The following is a 22,698-nucleotide window of genomic DNA, read 5'->3' on the forward strand; positions in this document are numbered from 1 at the left end:
ATGAGTTGTTACGACAGGGGCCCTTCATTCCTAAGGGCAATGGATAGAAATCAGAAGGTTTGGAACTTGGGTGGGAAAGATGTTGCATCATTATTTTTATTAATCTCTTACTGGAATTTAGCATTTTCTTCAATTATGAAACAGGCTACAGTTCACAATAGTATTTGTAGTAACTGATTTGTCACCAGTAGAAATCATAGATATCTTCGTATCACATTACCTTTGTTGGAATATCTGCAAAAAGTATTGTTTCTATTTGTTACCACTTTGAATTCACGGCAGTTATTCCCTTTCCCCTAGATGTTGTTATTTAATGCATTAGGAAAAGTGCATGTGTGTCACTGTGTTTTACTGAAACTTCCTTCCTTTGTCATCCTGTGTATTGCAGTTTATATATCTAAAAACATTATTTTGAGGAGTCCACAGCCTTGACCAGATTGCCAAGCCAGAGGCACAGGCGATGTCCATCAAACAAAAAACTTAAGAATTTCTGAGTTAATATATGTAAGGCTTTAAGAATAGTGTTGGCACATAAGTACTATGTAAATTATTTGCTCACAACCAAAAATACCCTCAGAATTTCTAGAATTCCTCTGACAGTATTATGCCTACCTGTATTCTTATGTGATGCCCCAGGCCATCCGGGACATGGTGGATGAATACATCAACTGTGAGGACTACTCACACCTGTGAATTCTAGAAATTCTGAGGGTATTGTTCTGTTTTTTCTTGGAGTTATTAACAAATACACTCAGTGCACGGAAAGCCTGGTTCCACCCCCTTCCTGTCATCGTTGAGGGCTCTGTCAGCAAGTTAGAGCATGCTGGTAAGGGTTAGGATAGCTCAGTCCTTAGAGAAGCAGACGTTATTAGAACCAGTATTACTGTGGAGTCTGTCACTTCAAATGAATATTTGTGACTGTGCTTATGTCTGTGTTTATGTCTGTGTTTATGTCTGTTTCATAATTGAAGAAAATGCTAAATTCCAGTAAGAGATTTGTACCTGATGTCTTTAGAAGGGTCAACAAGCTAATGAGGTCATATTTTCATTATAATCAAAAAGGTGTATTACTTAATTTTATGAAATAAGTTTACCTTCATGGGTGTCATTGCCATGAGTAAATAGTTGTGTTCAGCCTGGCGTGGTGGCTAATGCCTGTAATCCCAGCACTTTTGGAGGCCATGGCGGGCGGATCGCTTGAGGTCACGAGTTCGTGACCAGCCTGGTCAACACGGCGAAACCCTGACTCTACTAAAAAATATACAAATTAGGCCAGGCGCAGTGGCTCACGCCTATAATCCCAGCATTTTGGGAGGCTGAGGCAGGTGGATCACGAGGTCAGGAGATCGAGACCATCCTGGCTAACACAGTGAAACCCTGTCTCCACTAAAAATACAAAAGATTAGCTGGATGTGGTGGCACGCACCTATAGTCTCAGCTACTCAGGAGGCCGAGGCAGGAGAATCACTTGAACCTGGGAGGCAGAGGTTGCAGTGAGCTGAGATCATGTCGCCATACTCCAGCCTGGGCGACAGAGCGAGACTCAGTCTCAAAAAGAAAACACACGCACATACACGCACACACACACACTACACTACACTACACTACACTAGCTAGGCGTGATGGCATGCGCCTGTGATCCCAGCTACTCAGAAGGCTGAGGCCGGAGAATCGCTTGAACCCAGGAGGCAGAGATGGCAGTGAGCTGAGATCGTGCCACTACACTCCAGCCTGGGTGACTTAAGTGAGACTCCATCTCAAAAAAAAATTAATAATAATAATTGGTTCTAGACTAAGTACCCACCAGCATATACTAATAACGATAATGAAATCATATGTTTAGAAGCCAGGTGCAGTGGCACACACCTGGTAGTCTCAGCTACTCAGGAGGCTGAGGCAGGAGGATTGCTTGAATCCAGAAGTTCAAGGCTGAATGTTCCATGGGCATGTCTGTGAACAGCCACTGCCTGGGCATCTTAGCGAGAAGTAAGTCGTAGCTTGAGTGCTAAGCAGAGTGGCCACCAGAGGACGCTGGTTCCATGCAGCAAAGCATAACAGAGATAGAAATGTATTTGGAGGCTAACTGTGGCTCCTGGGTAGAATGTCACTCCTGATTGTCCCAGGGTTTCTTCTGTCTGAGACTTCTGCTAAAGTCTCACAAGAGAAGAATAATTAGCAAAATAATGTATCAATTTTTTTTAACTGTGAAAAATTATAGTCACAAGTATTTATATAAAAATAGTATGTTTTCCAGGTCCAGTGGTAGGTCTCATATTAAACAGTGAAAAGACTTTGTAGACTTTGAGGTAGGGAGGCAAAGGTTTTAGAAAGCAATGAACAATGGGTGCAATTTTCTTTTCCTTATGTTTCCTTTCTTATGTAGCCAGAGACTGGATTTGAGTCAAGATGTGTGCATCAATTTATGCCTCTCTAGTAGACCAGAAGACATGGTCCATGAAAATTTAAAGTATCTGAGTGATTAGGTACCCAATAATAGCATCAGTTACCTGAGCAGGCACAGACATGGGGGATTTTTCATCTTTGTAATGTGTGTTTGTCTACTGCATTATTAGGCCAGTGTTTCATTAGCTAAGCCATCTCTTCAGTGCAGGGGGAAGTCATGTGGGCATGGTGCACATGATTCTTACCAATTGAAAACTTCAAAACCGAGTATTCTCTCTGAGTTTTCTTCATCTTTCTGGAATATATGAAGAATTCAAGATTGGGATGAGTTTTCAAATTCAAAGGCTGAAATTAAGTATGTTTTCAAACTCAGTAATTCCTTCAACTTATGAATCTAATTATTCATAATAAAGAACCAGTTTGAATTAAATATTTTATTTACCTAATTTTAATGGTATCAGGTGTATGTACTATTGTATGTTCAAAAATAGTAATTTTTTTGTTGTGCTTTAAATACCTCCAATTTTTACTGTCAAACTATTCCCTGCTTGAATTAGGGAGGTCTGACTGCTTTGTATGATTGGCAGTGTTCTTTCAGTAATGTTAATATCTTAATGATATTGACTAAAGAATGGGGAGTTAATGTCATATTATTGCTTTGAATAATGTACTACTTTTGCAAGGAGAACACAGAATGTAAATAGGCTTCATTCAGGATAAGAGATTAAAAAATCACCTGTAAAGTTTTGAGAAAACAGATGGCTTAGGTGGTAAGGAAGCCGAAATGCAAGTGAACGTCTTGGTTCTTTGGGGTAATATAGGTTCTTGGCATCTATTGAGGATTTTCCTCATTGTTACTAAGCATAAAACGAATATTTCTCTTAGACTGAGTTACCTGGAATCTTCCATGTAAACTGTGATCCACGATATTGGTTAAATAAGTACATGTCCAAACTTCAGTTTATATTATAGTTATTTCATTCTTTTTAATTTTTTTGCATGTTTTATTATGCAACATAGTTATATACTTACAAATATATTGGGGATGCAGTCTTAAGTGGTTTTTTTGTTTTGTTTTTGTTTTGTTTTGTTTTTTTGAGATGGAGTCTCGCTGTTTTGTCAGGCTGGAGTGCAGTGGCACAGTCTCGGCTCACTGCAACCTCTGCCTCCCGGGTTCAAGCGATTTTCCTGCCTCAGCCCCCTGAGTAGCTGGGACTATAGGCATGTGCCACCACGCCCAGCTAATTTTTGTATTTTCAGTAGAGACGGGGTTTCACCGTTTGGCCAGGCTGGTCTCGATCTCTTGACCTTGTGATCCGCCCGCCTTGGCCTCCCAAAGTCCTGGGATTACAGGTGTGAGCCACTGCACCCGGCTTAAAAGTTTTTTTACTGATGGATTACATGATTAAAAACATTTAGAAACCACTGCTTCCGTGAAAACAACAGTTATAAAGACACTTTTTGTGTCACGTGGAATAATATGCAGGCTAAAGGGCATTTCTCCTGGGGCTGGATTCTGGTGTCTGGCGTGAGAAGGGTTTTTAGATCCAGTGAGAGCCCCATGGAATACTGGACATAGATGCTGTTTGAGAACATCCTTCCCCAGATTCCTGACCCCCACATCCTGTTCCAGGGGGAACCATGGGAAGAGCAGTAACTCGGTGTTGACATGACCCCAAAGGGTTCTAAGGGAGCAGCCAGTGAGTGAGGGGGGATGTGAGGAGACAGGTGGGACCTGGAGGGGAAGCTGTGGAGGTCATGACTGCCCAGAGACTAGATTCTGAGGTGAGCCACCCTTCGAGCACTGGCCTGTGTCTCCTCCCAGTTTAAACTCTGGGACCTGGGCTTTGACGGCGAATACTGGCTGTATACAATGATTACTCTTCTGCTATTAAGTTATGAGATGTGTCTTTCAATTAAAAATTTTCCACTTAATTTATAATAGAAATTTAAAAATTATTTGGGAAAAGAGACATGCAGAAAGAAATCAAAAGTGCTAAAACTTTTGGCTTCTTTTGGTTCTCTGGTATCCTGTCTATTGTGGTGACTTATTTATCCATACATATATATACACAAACACACACACACACGTACATGTGTAAAAATACATATATACATATTTTTTCTTTCTTTTTTTTTTTTTTTTTGAGATGGAGTCCCGCTCTGTCACCCAGGCTGCAGTGCAGTGGCATGATCTCAGCTCACTGCAACCTCTGCCTCCCAGGTTCAAGTGATTTTCCTGCTTTAGCCTCCATAGTAGCTGGGATTACAGGCATATGCCACCATGCCCAGCTAATTTTTTTGTATTTTTAGTAGAAACGGGGTCTCGCCATGTTGGCCAGGCTAGTCTCAAACTGAGCTCAAGTGATCCACCCACCTTGGCCTCCCAAAGTGCTGGGATTGCAGGTGGGAACCACCACACCTGGCCTTATTTTTGTATTTTAAATTTATATACTTGATTTGCAGTCTGCTTTTTAAAAACTTGACAGTAGGCTGGGCGGTATGGCTCACACCTGTAATCCCAATATGGAGGCTGAGGCGGGCGGATCATGAGGTCAGGAAATGGAGACCATCCTGGCTAACACAGCGAAACCCTGTCTCTACTAAAAATACAAAAAATTAGCCTGGTGTGGTGGCAGGCACCTGTAGTCCCAGCTACTTGGGAGGCTGGGAGGCTGAGGCAGGAGAATGGCATGAATCTGGGAGGTGGAGCTCGTAGTCAGCTGAGATCACCGCACTGCACTCCAGCCTGGGCTACAGAGCGAGACTCCGTCTAAAAAAAAAAAAAAAAAACAAAAACCAAAAAACTTTACAGTAAATTTTCTCGGTTTTTGTTATATAGTGGACTAGGTAATTTGAAATAAGTAACAAACTTCTTTTTTCAGTGTATAGTTGAGCTAATAAAAAGGTAAGAGAATTGCCGGAAAGGAAGCAGACGGGAGGACTAAAACTTAGGGTGGCAAGCATGGGGGCGTCGCTGAGGCCATCATGGGGAGCTGTTCTCACCTCAGCTGTATAGAGGCTTGGGTTTTATCACTCATGTGAAGGAGTGAAGAGCCTGTTAAGGGCGGAGAATTAGAATGGAGATCTCCTACCTGTTGCCCCGGGGAGATGACATGCACCTTGTTTATTTTAACCTGGACTCGGACGGGGCGGGGGGCGCGCAGTGTAGGTTGAGAACGTTAAATAGTCTTTTGAGCCTCCATGGGCTTAGGTACTCATTCTGTATGAAATCTAGACCCAGGGCCACATGAGGTGGCTCAAGTCTGTAATCCCAGCACGCTGAGAGGCTGAAGCAGGAGGATTTCTTGAGGCCAGGAGTTCCAGACCAGCCTGGGCAATGTAGGGAGTCCCCAGGGAGAAAATAACAAAAGAAAACTAGACCCAGTCATTGATACCCTTGGACTGTTTGACAGAATAAAACCAAAAATCTGTTGTAAGGAGAAATTACTCTCAGAAGAGGAAGTTCCCACTTCAGAAAAAGAAATTTCTTCACCTCAGGCCACATAGGACATGCACAGGAAAAGCCTCATTGAAGATGAGCTTGAAATGTAAAATTACCATTTAGCCACCAAGGAAACAGCTGATCATGAGCAAGAGCGAACACACATAATAAACAGGTTATAGTTCTCCAAGGATTTCAAGTAATAAAGCCATTAGGTAGACTCTAAAACAAGTAGGCTGAAAATGACTAACCTGAAAACATAAAAAAGCAACAAATCACTCCAAAAAGAACAGATTGGAAAGCCCTAAATGGAACTACTGAAAATGAAAATCATAGTTATTAAAATCTCTGTCAAAAAGGCATGAAAAGATCAGACTTAGGTGAAAAGAAAATTAAGGAAGTAGAAGATAAATTTAAAGATATTTCTGCCCCATGTTTCTTTGTGTGGCGTCCTCCCCTCCCTGCTCCCCTCCATCCTCCCTTCCGTGGAGCCAGTGTTTCCAAAGCCCGCTTTGCAGGTGTTGCTTCTTCAGCCCATTGAAAACCCAAGTTCATGACTATCTTGCAGGATTTGCTTTTTCACTGGCCTCTGAGGATTTCGTTCATTCATTCATTCATTCATTCATTCATTCATTCTTCATTGTTTATTCATGCATGCATGTATGTATGTGAGTGAGTGACAGGCTCTCACTGTCCCCCAGACTGGAGTGCAGTGGTACCATCATAGCTCACTGCAGCCTCAAACTCCTGGGCTCAAGCAGCCTCCCAAGTAGCTGGGACTATACCAAATAACTGGCCTGCTGTCACACCCTGCTAATATTTTTATGTTTTGTGGAGATGAGGTTTTGCTTTGTTGCCCAGGCTGGTTTTGAACTCCTGGGCTCAAGCGATCTTCCTGCCTTGGCCTCCCAAAGTGCTGGGATTAATCACCAGGTGATTTCATTTCTTATTACAGGCTCAGCCCTGTATTTAAAGAGGGTTTCTGTATTTCATCTTGCGTGTTCAGGTGTTCTGAGGGACTTTTATGCCATTCGGCCTGCCACATTGTAATGAAGCTGTCCCTCTTCACACTTTTCTGGTTAGACATTTTCTAATTAATAACAATATGACTAGACTGTAGTATGGCCACTTTCCCATGGCTTTAAATGTAGTTAAGCATCTTTTTTATGGACAGTATTCAAGAATGATTTGACTAGCCCCTCTTTGGGTAGTCTTCAGTATTTTGATTCAAAACATTGATGAAACAAACAACTCGGTACCTAACTATGGCTCTGCAACCAAGTACATACTAGGAGTGGACTTACTGAGACAGCTGACACTACACACGTTAACGCTTGTGGCATCTGAGAAGTGCAGGCTGTCTGGACGGAATACCTGACGATGTTTGGAGACATCTGGTAGGCAGGAGGCCTGGGGCGGGGCTCTGGCTCCTGCCGCACTCTGCAGGGTTGTTGCCTCTGGGGGATCAGCGTCTTCACCCTGGACATGGGGGTTGTGGGATCGGTTCAGCTGCAAGGGTTCTGTTGGTATTAGCTGGGATTCCCACTCTGTGTCTCTCTTCCATTTCCAGGTGACCTCACGGTGGACGTTCCGATGCCCAGGATGCCCTCAGGCCCTGTCGCACGATGACTCCCACTTCCACGAGCGGCACAAGTGCATCAACTTCTTTGTGAAGGTGTACGGCTACATGCCCCTCCTGTACACGCAGTTCAGGGTGGACTCCGTGCTCTTCAAGACACGCCTGCCTCATGACAAGACCAAGTGCTTCAAGTTCATCTAGGGGCAGCGCAAGGTCTGGGGAAGAGGATGGGCAGAGGGAGGAAGATGGCTCCCAAGGTTCCTAGGCATTGCAGGACCTTGGGGACATCTGCTGGGTGGGTGGCCCAGACCCTCTGCTGGGAGGGGCAGCATGAAGAGTGGAAGGAAACCGCTGCCTTTATCTTGAAGTCGGCCACACTGGGCCTGGAGCCCTGGGCGGAGGCCCCGGGGTTCCCCACACAGGGCACTGACTGATAGCTTACACTGAGGACCGTGGAGACTCTGCAGAGTCACTCACACCGTTCATATGCCCAGGACAGCTAGTTTGTGGTTTTTAAATTCAGTAACAACTATTATGATTATTTAAAAAGAGAAAGTTTCAGATTTGCCATTCACGGCTTATTTATATATATGTGTGTGTATATAAATATATGCACACACACTCGCATACATATATATTTTTGGCTGGGGGAGTGTGAGTTTTGCCTCTCTGAGGGAGGGACTGCGCAGGCTCCTTTGTTCTGTATTCTGGCGGAGATGGGTCCTGGCCTTGTGTCACTGGCTTATACTTAAAGATCATCTCCCATCCTCCCCAGCGCCATCTGTGTGCAGAAACCAGAAAGGGATGGACTTGGCCCTCTTACGGGCCTGGATGAGAGAAGATCTGTGGGTCTCTTCCGTACCCTTTCTATTGCCAGTCGGCAACCTGTAACTCCCATTCTCTTCCCAGTGAATCCTTGGGAGCGCCTGACCCTGGTGGGCTGCTCAGCTTCCTGCTGCTGGGGCCAGTGATTTTTGAGGATTTATCTTTAGGCCAGGCTTGCCTCAATACTTATCCCTGCTCTCCCATTTCTCCCTTGTTTGAGAGAGAATGAGGAAGCAAAGAGTGAGAAAGAATAGGGCCTGAAGATGCTACTCCCAGATGGCTCTTTCTGTCTTGTTCTTTTGTTGAAACATACGTGCTGTGGGCCTCAGGCTTTTCTGAAGTGCTCTCTCTTGGATTGGACAGGAAATCAGCAGGGTGCACATCTGCTGTGGTCTGAAGTGGTTTGCAGGTCAGCCTCCTCTCCCTGGTGTAGAGCAAGCCAGTGTCCTTCGAGGACCCCACCCGGCTGGCCGGGAAGTTTTACAGCAAGGCGCCTGCCTTGGGATAATTCCTTGGTGAAATTCACCTTCCCCCTGCCTCTGTCTGGAGCCCCATCCTGTGTTATCTGTGGTTTTTGGACCCCTAATGTCAGCTTGGCTGTAGGACCCCCTGAGGTTTGGTATGTGCTAGAACAATGGGAGGCCGTGATTTGCTGTGTAAGCTCACATCCAGCCTTCGAATCTTAACAGGCATTCACAGCCCGAGTTACCACTTTCCACTCCCTGCTTAGGATTCTGTTCCCTGGGCTGAAACTGAAATAAGCTAGTTTTTTGGGTCATAGTGGCAGTAGGGGAACCTAGGAGGGTGTGAGTGGAATTGGTCAGGGATTTAGCCCATGAAATCTGTTTCTTGAACCCTACTTTCTTGAAGTGGAGTTGACTCGAAGGTTTCTAGCAACTGAACAAAAGCTCAGGTCTGTCCTGGTCATGCACATGCCTTAAGCCAGTTCCGTCTTCCCTAGACCTTGGCATCCTGTGCTTCTATTTCTCGGAATACGTTCTCCTCTGACCTGCCTGTACCACATGGGTCCTCTTCAAGTATTGTTTTGAAGCTGGGCTCTTTTGGTAGCTCCCACCCACCTGTAGGGCTAGCTCGGCTTAAGGGAACGGTCCCCATTGGCAAACCGGACCTGGCTACTGCCAGGACTGTGTTTCCAGAGGTTGCCCCTGGCAACAGCCTGTAGCTCCCCCGCTGAGGCAGCGACCTAGGAAGTGTGGTTTTGTTCCCAGCAGTCGGGGGTCGGATGCTCTGCCTCAGAACTTTCTAGTTGCGCTCTCCCTGACTCCTGACTTGTATTCCTTTTAGCAGTAGCCTTCTTCCCTTGGGGAGCCAAAGAGTGTGGTGTGTGGCGCTATATTGTGGCTGCTATTTTATCTGGTTTATTTTAATGTGAGGAACTCATATACTGACTTTAGTGGGACTTGGTGAGCCGGGGCCGTCTGTGTGGTGGGACCCCCTTTAGAGGGACTTGGTGAGCAAAGGTCGTCTGTGTGGTGGGGTCAGGGGCCTGTCCCTTTAGTGGAGCCAGGTTGTCGGGCCCTGAATGTCACTGGTGGATCCAAGAAGGGCTGAGTGATCTGACACCAAAACGTGCTGTAGGGAGGGCTGTGGTGCCGGTGCTTCCAGCAAGGACAGCCGTCCTTGACCCTGAAAGGAACACTGGCTTGAAGGACTGCAGACAGGTTCGGAGGGGCACGCCCTCCTCGACGAGAGGCAGCAAGGCGGCCACGGTGTCACTGGTCAGGTGCTTCTCACCACGGGAAAGCCGCTGACCTGTGACTCATGCGAGACGGGAAAGTAGCGCCACAGACGCCGGGTCTCCTTGGCTGGCTGTGAGCCGCCCGTGGCCACCTCGTCCTGGCTCGCAGGGTGCAGGACCGCCTCGTTCTCTGGGTGGCCAGCTTGCTGCTCCGGTTTGGGCTGTCCTACTTTAACGCCATCCCAGGGCTCCACAGGCCGCTGTGAGCGCTGGCTCCCTGGGCAGTGCTCCTCCGTGTGGACGGTGCCTCGGGCCAGGGCTCACCAGCTGGGGTCCTGTCCAGAAGGATGGGATCTTTCTGGGAGCTGCGCCGGACCGAGTGGGGAGCTCCTAGTTTGGAGGGGGGAAGCTTTGATATCCATGCCACGTCCATCCACCCCACCCCTTTTCGTCACGAGCACAATGGTCTTACATTGGATTTTTGTAAAAAAATAAAAATAAAAATAAATGGAGACTTTAACTCAAGCAGCTTGGAGTTCTTTTGTGGTTTTCCTCAGCAGGTATGGAAGAGTGACCTGAGAGAAGGCACCTGCTTGATTGCTTGATTCCAGGTCGCCACCTGCGTACACCAGCTGGGCCCGCTCGCAGAAGAAGACAGGAGGCAGTGTGACCAGGCCCTGGTGTGGGCTGTGGACCAGAGATGGGTGAACACACTCACATTCACGCGGGCATACTTGCCTGCGCCCGGTTCCAGGGCAAGTCATTTTGACTAAACAGGAACTTAGGGGCTGTTGAGGTGCTTTGCAGGATGAGGAAGGGCATGTGGCCCATATATGCAAAGTTAATTTTTTCACGGGAATTTAAAAGCGTGTGTGTATATGGAGTGGTTGTGGGGAGCTGTGTGTGCCTGTGATCCCAGGACAGGCGAGGCCTCACTGCGAATGGCTCAGTTCCGTCCATAGGTCATGCCCCTGACCTACAGGGCACTAAGACACCTGTACCTGCACCGAGCTGGCGCTCCCTGACTGCACAGCCCCTTCCTGTTGGTGCCCACAGGCCTAGAACTTGTGCTTGGCTGTGGGATCAGAGGCTTCCTCAGGAGAGGGCACTGAGCTGTGGGCTTCGGGGAGAAGGATGGAGAAGGGAAAGGGGGTAAAGGCGAGGGCTCCTCTCCTGGGCTCTGCAGGTGGCATTTTCGGTCACACTGACAGTCCTAAGAATGGGTGAGACCTAACGGTCAGTGTCCCTCCTCAAGTGGGGTTCACGACTGATCAGGCAGGTTTGCAGCAGCTGATGGGTGAGGTGTCATCTAGGGGCATTCCTCTTTGGGGCATTCCTCTTTAGGTCTGGAGTTTTGGCTGTCAAGCTGCTATTCTTCCAGCCATCCGTCTCCATGTTACGATTGTCCTGGGACCGGAGAGACTTGAGAAGGTAGCACGAGGCTGTAGAAAATGCATCTTCCTATATACGCAGAGATACGATGTCTGCTTTGAGTCTCTACCTGTCGAGTTGTGGCTTGGACTTATGGTCACCCAAGGTGGTGAATGTGAGCTGTTGATGGGATCGTCACTGAAGTGGAAGGCTCCACAAGGTTTACAGAAATGTGTGAAGAAGAATGTTGATGGCGGGGTGTGGTGCCTAACGTCTTAATCTCAGCATTTGGGGAGGCAGAAGTGGGAGGATCACATGAGGCCAGTTCAAGACCAGTCTGGGCAACATAGCAAGACCCCCATCTCTACAAAAAAAATTAAAAATAGAATGTTATGAAGATACCGAAAAGAAGAAAGGAGAATGTAGCGGGTCAAGGTCTGGATCCTAGAACAGACTGGGTGCAGATCCTGGGCTGCCCATCACACTGGTGGAGAGCAAGTTATCTATTAATATTTTAGGCTCTAATCCCACCATACGATGGCAAAAGTTGCGCCCATCTCCTAAGCATATGTTAAAAGTTAAATAACATAATATATGTAGAGTCCACTGTTTGACACAATAAAAATGAACTGTTACTGGAGTAAAATACTGTCCACTTATTCATGGCTCTTTCTGCCTTCCACTAGGTTTGAGCACCAGCGCCTGGCTGTGTGCCCTGCCCACCTCCTATTAGAGCCCCCATGCTCTGTTGCCTCACCATGCTGTGTGCTGGCCACTGCTCTGCCTCCCACACCAGACTGCAGCCTCTTGAGAACACAGCACACAACAGGAGTTCCATAGTTTTCTCATGAATGAGTGCTTTGACAGACTGAAGAGGGCTACTTAGAAATCACAGCTTAGGCAAACTGTTTTACCTTTCTTCATCTGTCTTCATGTTCATGAAAGAGTACAGGCTGGGCATAGTGGCTCACACCTGTAATCCCAGCACTTGGGGAGGCCAAGGCGGGTGGATCACCTGAGGTCAGGAGTTTGAGACCAGCCTGGCCAAAATGGCGAAACCCCATCTCTACTAAAAATACAAAAATTAGTCAGGTGTGGGGGCACGTGCCTGTAGTCCCAGCTACTCAGGAGGCTGAGGCAGGAGAATTGCTTGAACCCGGGAGGTGGGGGTTGCAGTGAGCTGAGATTGTGCCATTGCACTCCAGCTTGGGCAACAAGAAACTCCGTCTCATAAAAATAAGAAATGTAAAGTACAACTGCTGGTCCTGTTGTAGGACTGTCATGTTAGCATTTAAACTACTTAAATTCTATTGATGTAAACGATTGGTCCCACATTTCAAACATACAGCAATGTTGAAATTATTTCTGGGGTATAAATGTATATGTCTGTCATTTTACTGGACCTGCCTTGGAGCGTCCTGTCTTCCCATGCCCTGTCCCTTCACCCATTCCTTCATTCATCCTTTCACGGTGCACTGGGTGCATTTCTGAGTAAACTGGTAACATCAATGCATTTCCTTCTAAATACGTGGGCATACAACTGTCAATTATAGGGCAGTATTTGTTTTTTTAATGTAAAATTTATTTTAAACTTACACACATCTTAAGTGTGCATTCTTTTGAGTTCTGACAAACGCACATGCCTGTGTAACCCAGACCTCTCTCAAGATACGGAACACTATCATCAACCCAGAAAGTCCCCTCATGCTCCTTCCTCCTAGTCAGTCCCCCCATCCTCCATCCCCAGACATAGCCAATGCTGATTGTTTTTTCACTTTGGATTAGTTTTCCATATTCTAGAATTTCATATAAATGGTGTCATACAATTTCTACTGTTGTGTTTGTCTTCTACACACCCAGCATAACATTTTGGAGAGGCATCCATCATTGCTGCATAGATGGGTGATTAGTTACTTTTCATTGCTTAGTATTCCCTTGTATGAATCGAATAAAATCTGTCCATTCTATTGTATAGGTGCTGGGGCTGTTTCCAGTTTTTGGATATTACGAATAAAGTGTCTCTGAACATTCATGTGCAAGTCTTTCTGTGGATTTTTATTTCTCTTGGGTAAATAGGAGTGGAACTGTTGGGTAATATGATAGATGTATACATGTTTAGTTTTATAAGAAACTTCTAGACCTTTTCTCAATGCGATCATTGCATTTTGTACTAACACCAGTAATTATGAGACTCCCAGTTCCACATCCTCACCAATCTGTGGTCTTGTCAGTCTTTTTAATTTTAGCCATTCTGGTGAGTAATGGTGTCTTACCGTTTCATTCTGCATTTTCCTAATGATTTAAGTACCTTTTCATGTGTTTATGCCGTTTATATATATTTCCTTTATGAATTATCTGTACACATCTTTTGCCCATTAAGAAAAACTGGATTGTCCTTTTTTGAATTGCTTTCTTTTCTTCCTACATTTTTAATAGATTTTGAGGGGAGCAGTTTCAGATTTACAGCAAAACTGCATGGGAAGTACAGCGTTTTCCTCTTCTTCCACCTCACCCCTCACTTGCCCTTTATTAACATCTGCCATTAGTGTGATAGATTTGGTACAACTGATGAGCCAGTGTTGACACATTGTTCACTCAAGCCCATGGTTTACATTAGGCTTCATTCATTGTGTTGTATATTCCGTGGGTTTTGACAAATATGTAATGACAAATATCCACCATTATAGTATCATACAGAACAGTCTCACTCCCCTAAAAACTTCCTGCGCTCCACCTATTGGTCCCTCCCTCCCTCTCTGAATCTCTGGCAACCACTGATCTTTTTACTGTTTTCACACTATGGCCTTTTCTAGAATGTCACATAAAATCATACAGCATGTGGCCTTTTCACATTGGCTGCTTTCACGTAATATAATATGCACTTAAGGTTCTTCTGTATCTTTTCAGTTTGATAACCAATTTCTTTTCTCACTGAATAACATTGTATGGATGTATCATCTTTTTTATTGCTGAGTTACAGGAATTCTTTGCCCTGGACACTAGTCCATTGTCAGATATGTTTTGTAAATTATTTTTTTAATTTGTGGCTTGCCTAATCATTTTCTTTATGGTGTCCTCTGATTAGCAGAAGTTTTTAATTTTGAGGAGGTACAATTCTCTTGTTACTGCTTTCAGTGACCCAAGAAACCTGTGCCTACCCAACATCATGAAGATATTTTCAGTGTTTTTCACCAAATGCTGTATGGTATTAGCTCTTGTAATTAAAGATCCATCTCAGTTTTTATGTATGGTGTGTGACAGCGGTCAGGTTTCTGATTCTTTTTATGGGCATTGCAGCACCATTTGTTAAAAAGACTTTCCCTTCCCCATTGGATTGCTTTAGGGCCTTTGTTGAAAAGGTGGCCATTATAGAAGTGGGGCTCTATTTCTGAGCAACCTTTGTTGTTACGCTGCTTGGTTCATCCTCGTGCCAGTTCCATACTGTCTTGATGAATGTAGCTTTCCAACTTTGTTCATCTCCAAGATTGCTTTCAATATTATAGTTACTTTGTATTTCTCTGTCAAGTTTAGAATTAGTTCTATGGTATTAGCTCTTATGCTTATATAAAATCCATCTCAATATTGCCAGTCTCTTCTAAGAAACCTGGGATATCAGATATAAAAATGTAAACATAAAATTTGCCACGTTAGCCATTTTAAAGTGTACCATTTAGTTCCATTAAGTACCTTCACAATGTTGTGTGATCATCACCAATAGCTAGTTTTAAAACTTTTTCATCTCAATTTCTGTACTCATTAAACAGAAACTTCCCATTCCCCCACTACTTCCAGCCTCTGATAACCTCTATTCTGTCTCTATGGATTCATCTATTCTGGATATTTGAATATCAATGAATCATAAAATATGTGGTCTTTTTTGTCTGACTTTTTTCACTTAGCATGTTTTCAAGGTTTACCCATTGCAGCATGTATCAGAATCTCATTCTTTTCTGTGGGTGGATAATATTTCATTGTATGTATATTACACATTTTGTTTATCTGTTCATCTGTTGGTGGATACTTGGGTTGCATCCACCTTTTGGTTGCTTAGGTGGGGAATAATATTGCTAAGAACATAGGTGGTCAAATATTTGAGTCCCTGCTCTCAAGTCTTTTGGGTATCTATATAGCAGTGGAGTTGCTGGACAATATGGTAATTCTGTATGGTAATTCTGTATGGTAATTTCAATTCAATATGGTAATTTAACTTTTTGAGGAGCTGCCAAACTGTCGTCCATAGCAGCTGTGTCATTTTACATTCCACTGGCAGTGTATGAAGGTTCCAATTTCTCCACTTCTCCCAACACTTTTTTTTTTTTTTTTTTTTGATGGAGTCTTGCTCTGTCACTAAGGCTGGAGTGCGATGGTGCAATCTCTGCTCACTGCAACCTCCGCTTCCTGGGTTCAAGCAATTCTCTGCCTCAGCCTCCCAACTAGCTGGGGTTACAGGCACCCGCCACCACGCCGGGCTAATTTTTTGTATTTTTGTTTCACCATCTTGGCCAGGCTTGTCTTGAACTCCTGACCTCGTGATCCACCTGCTTTGGCCTCCCAAAGTGCTGGGATTACAGGCGTGAGCCACCATGCCCGGCCCAACACTTACTTTCTGATAAAAAATTTAAAAAAATATTACAGCCATCCTAGTAGGTGTGAAGTACCTTGTTGTGGGTTTGATTTTCATTTCCCTAATGACTAGTGTTGAATATCTCTTTATGTGCTTATTGGCCATCCATGTATCTTCTTTGGAAAAATGTTTATTCAAGTCCTTTACCTACTTAAAACATTGGGTTAGGTTGTGGTGTGGCTGTCTGCTGGGATGGTATTGTATCAAATCTGTAAATCAATAGGCAGAATTAAAATGTTAGTATTGAGTCTTCTAATCCATGAATATGGTATATTCCTCCGTTTATTCAAGTCATTAATTTCAGCAAGGTTTTGAGACTTTTAATGTAGAGATCTTACATATATTTTCAAAAGTTATCTCACACTATTATGAATGAAGTTGCTGTTTCAAAAACATTTTATTTTCTGGCCGGGTTTTGTGCCTCACACCTTTATTCCCAGCACTCTGGGAGGCCAAGGTGGGTCTCTACAAAAGTGAAAAGAAAAAAAAAAATTAGCTGGATGCGGTGGCATGTGCCTGTGGTCCCAGCTACTTGGGAAACTGAAGTGGAAGGGTCACTTGAGCCTGGGAGTTTAAGGCTGCAGTGAGCCATGACTGTGCCACTGCACTCCAGCCTGGGTGACAGAGCAAGACTCTCAAAAACATGTTAATATATAAAATACAGTTGACTTTTGGATACTAACCTTGTATTCTGCAGTCTTGTGAACTTATTCCAGTAGTTTTCTAGATTTCTTAGAACTTTCTATGTAAAAAGTCTCATCTGAAAACAGTTTTACTTCTTTCCTACCTTTATGCTTTCTCTGTTTGTATGCCTGCCTGCCTTCTCCTCTTCATTTTTGCCTTACTGCAATGACTGGGACTCCAAGAACACTATAGAACAGTAGTATGGATCGGCACCTTGCTTTGTTCTCAATATTTGGGTAAAAGCTCTAGTATTTCACTGAGCTGTAAGTTTTTCATACATGACCTTTATCAGGTTGAGTATGTTCCCTTTTATTCCTGTCTGCTGAGTGCTGTTAGAGAATTTCATCAAATGCTTTTTTCCTGTATCTATTGAAATGATCATATGGGGTTTCTCCTCTATTCTGCTATTATAAATTAGATTGGCTTTCAAATATTTATCCTTGCATTCCAGGGATAAACCCTACTTGGTCATGTCATATTATCCTATTTGTGTATTGCTGGATTCAGGTTGCTGATAATTGAAGTTTTTTTTTTTGTTTTTTGCATTGATGTTCATGAGATATATTTACTTCTCATTTTCTTTTTTGGTAATGACTTTGTAAGGTTTTGGTATTAGAGTTATGCTGGCCCCTTAAAAGGGATTGGAAGCATCCCCTCTTCCTCTTTTTCATAGAGGTTATACATGATTGGTATTATTTCTTCCTTAAATGTTTGATACAGTTTCCCAGGGAAACCATCTAGGCCTGGAGTTTTCCTTGTGAGAAGATACTAAATTTAATTTCTTAAGTGAATATCAAGTTCTTTTTCTTGTTGAATGAGCTTTGTCTATTTGTGTCTTCAAAGGAAATTTTCCATTTTATCTGTGGTGGTAAATTTGTTGGCATAAGTTGGTATTCTTTTTATCCCTTTAATATTTGTAGGCTCTTTAGTAATTCCCCCCTTTTCCTTTCCGATTGGTTGTCGTCTTCATATCCGTAGGATCTGTAGTGATGACCATAGTTTTTTCACTGCCCATATGGGCAGTCGGTCCTGTCTTTCCTTGATCAGTGTAATGAGGTGTGTATCAATTCTGCTGATCTTTTCAAAAATCAGCTTTTGACTTTGTTAGTTTTCTCTATTCTGTTTTGTTCATTTTTCCTTTTATGATTTCTTTCCTCTATGTTCTCTGGGTTTACTTGGCCCTTTTTGTAGTCTTCTAAGGTAAAAATTTAGGTCAATTTTAGGCTTTTCATTTTTTCTGTAAGCATTTAAAGGTATAAAATGACTTTTAAGCACTACTTTAGCAGTATCCTATACATTTTGAGCTTTATTTTTCTGTTCAAAATATTTTCCAATTCATTTTGTGATGTCATCTTTGATCCATGAGCTATTTTAGAAGTGTTTAATTTCTTTCTTTTTTTTTTGAGATGGAGTCTTGCATTGTTGCCCAGGCTGGAGTGCAGTGGCACAATCTCAGCTCACTGCAAGCTCCGCCTCTCAGGTTCACGCAATTCTCCTGCCTCAGCCTCCTGAGTAGCTGGGACTACAGGCACCCGCCACCACACCCGGCTAATTTTTTGTACTTTTAGTAGAGACGGGGTTTCACCGTGTTAGCCAGGATGGTCTCAATCTCCTGACCTCGTGATCTGCCCTCCTTGGCCTCCCAGAGTGCTGGGATTATAGGCGTGAGCCACCGCGCCCAACCAGAAGTGTTTAATTTCTAAATATTTGTGGTTTTCCAAATTATTTTGTCGAGTTTGAATTTAATTCCATTGTGGTGAGAGAAGGTTTTGTGTATGCATTCAGTCCTTTTAGATGTAATGAGATGTGTTTTATCACCTAGCATGTGGTTTTCATGGTAAACATTCTGCTGCTGTGGAGCAAGTACTCTAAAAAGTATCAATTACGTCAAAGTTTTTGACAGTTTTGTTCAGGTCATCTAAAGAATTTACTTTTTTTGTCTAGTTGTTTTAATAATTATTACCAGGGAGATAAAATATGCTAATGGAATTGTTTTTTGTGGTAGGTTGTTCTGTCTACCTACTTACCTAACTACATATGTCCGGAGTTTATAGTTTTATCTCTAGGAGGGTCAGGTCTGATGGGAGCTGTTACATCGCCATTCCATTATTTGACCATTACTTGAATAAGTACTACAGAAATGTTCCAACACACTGAGCAGGGATTGGCGTACTTTTTCTGTAAAGGGTCAGCAAATGTTTTAGGCTTTGTGGACCACATGTGATTTCTGTTGCATCTTTTTTCCAACAAGTCTGCTTGTGGGCCAGATTTGGCTTGTTGGCCACAGTTACCGACCTCTTCTCATCAGGAAGCTGCCCACTGAATCAAGTAGCTATTTTAAAGCACGGGCTAAATGATAGGGATTTTTACACTTATGTGCAGGTTCCCATGTTTAGAATATTGCAGTTAAAAAACTGACCCACCAGGAAATGTTGTTTTGGCCTGTAATTCCTAAATATTTCTGAAATTTTCTTTCCTTACCTTCTTCCCCCAAGCCTCATGCTGGGACAAGGTGGAAAAAACAGACTCTGTCCTCAGGGTGCTCATGGTCCTAGAAATGTGCTCCTCTCTAGCTGTAAGTCTGGGAGAAGGGCTTATCTGTGACGGTGAGCTAAAGCCATGATAGACAGCACAACACACCGAATATGTGAGCAGGTGCCGACTAATGCCCCCTGATGACTGGAAGGTGCTTCCTGATGACTGGGAAAGGCTTTGTGAAATGAAAGGCCATTATTTCCAAAGTATGTGAAGCAACTATGAATAGTTACTAGAGTAAAAACTTAATATTGGATAATTTAACAAAATGTTAGCAAACTTAATTGATAATGTGTTTGGTAACTCAAAATGAGAAGTTACTTTTTACCGGTGATTGATTTGATAACTACATCAGGGAGACTTACACATGGGTTAGGAATGTTTATTGTAGAGAAAGGTAAAGGGTAAATCCTGCTAACACAAACAACATTACGTGGGGGCTACGCATTTTTTTTTCAATGGCCTGCAATGCCAACATAAGAGAAGCAAGAAATATTCTACATGCCTAAGGAGATGGGCGTTTACACCCCTTTCAAAGATCTGTGGTCCTGTGACTCAGAAGTTTACGTTTAATGTGTGTGTGTATATATACACACACATATATACACACATATATATACACATATACATATATATACACATACATACACATATATATACACACACGCATATATATATATATATATTTTTTTTTTTTTTTTTTTGAGACAGTCATGCTGTGTCTCCCAGGCTGGAGTGCAGTGGTGTGATCTTGGCTGACTGCGACCTCCATCCCCCCGCCCCCTCCCCGGGTTTCTCTGCCTCAGCCTCCCGAGTAGCTGGGATTACAGGCGCCTGCCACCACGTCTGGCTAATTTTTGTATTTTTAGGAGAAACGGGTTTTCACCATCTTGGCCAAGCCGGTCTTGAACTTCTGACCTTGTGATTCGCCCGCCTTGGCCTCCCAAAGTGCTGGGATTACAGGTGTAAGCTACTGCACCTGGCCATAATGTATATCATGTTTTATGATGTGATTAAAAGCCATAATGGGCTGCCAAGGAGCAGTAGAGACTCTGGTATTTGATCTTTAGAAGATCAGTTCCTGACGGAGGCTGGATCGAGTCTTCAGTGAGACTGGCCCTCCGGCTCAGCTCAGCACTGCTGGTCTCCAGGATTTACCTGTGACTTCCTCCAGGATTGTCGTTGGTTATTTCCACTCTATTTTAGGTTCAAAGAAGACTACTGTTATTTATCTGTAGTCCCACTGCAGTGCGTTTGAAAGGTAAGTGTTGTCTACCTTCTTATAGATGGCCTAAAGCAGTGAGGCAGCATTCGCTTCTCTTGGCTTCAGGAAAAAAACTGGACTCAGGGCCAGAGGAAGAGTGTGCTCCTTTCCTTCCCACTGGTTGCTTGGCTCCTGTTAATATGTCATTATGCAGGTTTAAAGGTTTCTTCACTCCTGTTTCTGTTGATACTTCATTACAGTTTGGAAACGCCTTTACAGGACAACTGTGAGGGCCAAAAGCTTCAAGCTCTCCAGGGATCGGGGGAGACGGAGTACATGTGACTTGAAAAGCAATGGCCTAAAAGACAGATTTCCATTTCCTGGCCAGCTGCTGACCTGATACTCACCCATGGTGTTGTGGTAAGGCAGAAGCCACTCACTGGCTGTTCTGCGGAAAGTTACTTAACCTCTGTTCCCTCACCCAACACCTGACTGCAGCCGTGTGAAGAGGAGACCCTGAGCCAGGGTCGACCAGCTAAGCCACACCACACCAGATTCCCGACCATAGAAACAGATGAGAAACGTCTGGTTTTTTTTTTTTGTTTTTTTGAGACAGAGTCTCGCTCTGTCACCCAGGCTGGAGTGCAGTGGCGTGATCTTGGCTCACTGCAGGCTCCGCCTCCTGGGTTCATGCCATTCTCCTGCCTCAGCCTCCCGAGTAGCTGGGACTACAGGTGCCCACCACCACGCCTGGCTAATTTTTTGTATTTTTAGTAGAGATGGGATTTCACCGTGTTAGCCAGGATGGTCTCGATCTCCTGACTTTGTGATCTGCCCACCTCGACCGCCTCCTAAAGTGCTGGGATTACAGGCGTGAGCCACTGTGTTTGGGGTAATTTGTTGTGCAATAGATACCTAATATATCACTTTGTACTAAGACTTAAATAATATGAGGTCTCTGCACTATTGTTAAGTTTTTTTCAATTAATCACTAGGATTCCACTGGGTTTGAGTACAAACTTTTCTGGATGTCAGAGTCTTCACCAGGTTGGTGTCAATGTCAGTCAATATCAGTTAGTGTCAGTGAGCCGCATCTCTGATACAGCCAGGCCACATCTGCTGCTCATGCCACTTACGCCACTTCTTCTGAGTCTTCTAATCAACCTGGCATGGTATCCAAATACCTGAACTTTAGGCAATTACTCCTAACTGCTCTTCTCATACCTGGAAAGGCCGGCTCTGGATTTTTCTCTCTTCTCTATAAAGCATGAGTCTTTGCTGCTTCCTGCCTCTGACTGTTGCCACTAAGTGGGTGGTGATGACTTGATTAAAACCTCCTAAGTTTCACCCTGCTCATTGGGCACCCACTGACTCACTTGTTCCTACTGCTTACTTCTTTTGCAACCCCCCTCAAGGGACCAGCACTGGGCTCTCTGATCAAGCCCTTTCACAGCACACAGGCTTGACAGATCCCATCATTCCTAGATAGCATTGCTAGGACATTTAAATAAAACCAAAATTTTTGGTTTCTCCTGAGCTCTAGCTTACACTGTTTTTGCATTTCAGATTTTTTTTTTTTATATGGAGTCTCGCCCTGTTGCCGAGGCTGGAGTGCAGTGGCATGATCTCAGCTCACTACAACCTCCACCTCCCGGGTTCAAGTGATTCCCCTGCCTCAGCCTCCCGAGTAGCTGGGATTACAGGTGCGTGCCACCATGCCTGGCTAAGTTTTTTTGTATCTTTAGTAGAGATGGGGTTTCACCATGTTGGCCAGGCTGGTCTTGAACTCCTGACCTTGTGATCTGCCCGCCTCAGCCTCCCAAATTGTTGGGACTACAGGTGTGAGCCATTGCACCTGGCTCTCAGATGTTTTTAAAATTTAATTTCACTTGATTCTCTCAAAGGTTCTGTTGGAAGTATGCCTGCCTGGGATGCCTATTTGTAATTCTAAAAAGAAAACTAAATGTTTATAGCCATGGCACATTCATCTCTTGTAATGTCAGTCCTGCCCCATGGTTGGAAGCCTCGTTTATTTTGTAGCCTATCCCTTGACTGGAGTGGACCCAAACCTTGGAAAATAGAAACCTGCTTAAGCATTCCTGTGCCCAGGTTTGGTAAGGTCGGAGATGGCAAACTGAAGCAGTCATTCCCACCGATATGATCGTTCCAAGAGAAGTGATAATGCGCCATAAAGCCAGAGCAGTCAGTTCTGCAGCTGTTCATGTTATGTATTTATCGGGTCACTAAATCCCCGTGTGCTGTTCAGCAGTCAGCCGAGTTGGAGGCTGACTTCTGACTGGATTTCAATCACTCCAAGACGGTTAAGAAC

General features: G+C 44.0%; 1 protein-coding gene across 5 annotated transcripts in view; it reads left to right on the top strand.

Moving 5' to 3' along the window:
• The window catches only part of EXTL3 (exostosin like glycosyltransferase 3), a 132,715-nt gene extending 122,239 nt beyond the window's left edge, over positions 1-10,476 (top strand). For all 5 annotated transcript variants that reach the window (XM_021942179.2, XM_009212774.2, XM_003902601.4 and 2 more), the window contains exon 7: positions 7,419-10,476. In XM_021942179.2, coding sequence (XP_021797871.1) covers positions 7,419-7,628 — 210 coding nt within the window. In that variant the 3' untranslated portion in view covers positions 7,629-10,476. The remainder of the gene's footprint in view (positions 1-7,418) is intronic.
• Positions 10,477-22,698: the final 12,222 nt, after the last annotated feature.

The sequence above is a fragment of the Papio anubis genome, chromosome 8, assembly GCF_008728515.1.
Source record: "Papio anubis isolate 15944 chromosome 8, Panubis1.0, whole genome shotgun sequence".
Classification (NCBI taxonomy): domain Eukaryota; kingdom Metazoa; phylum Chordata; class Mammalia; order Primates; family Cercopithecidae; genus Papio; species Papio anubis.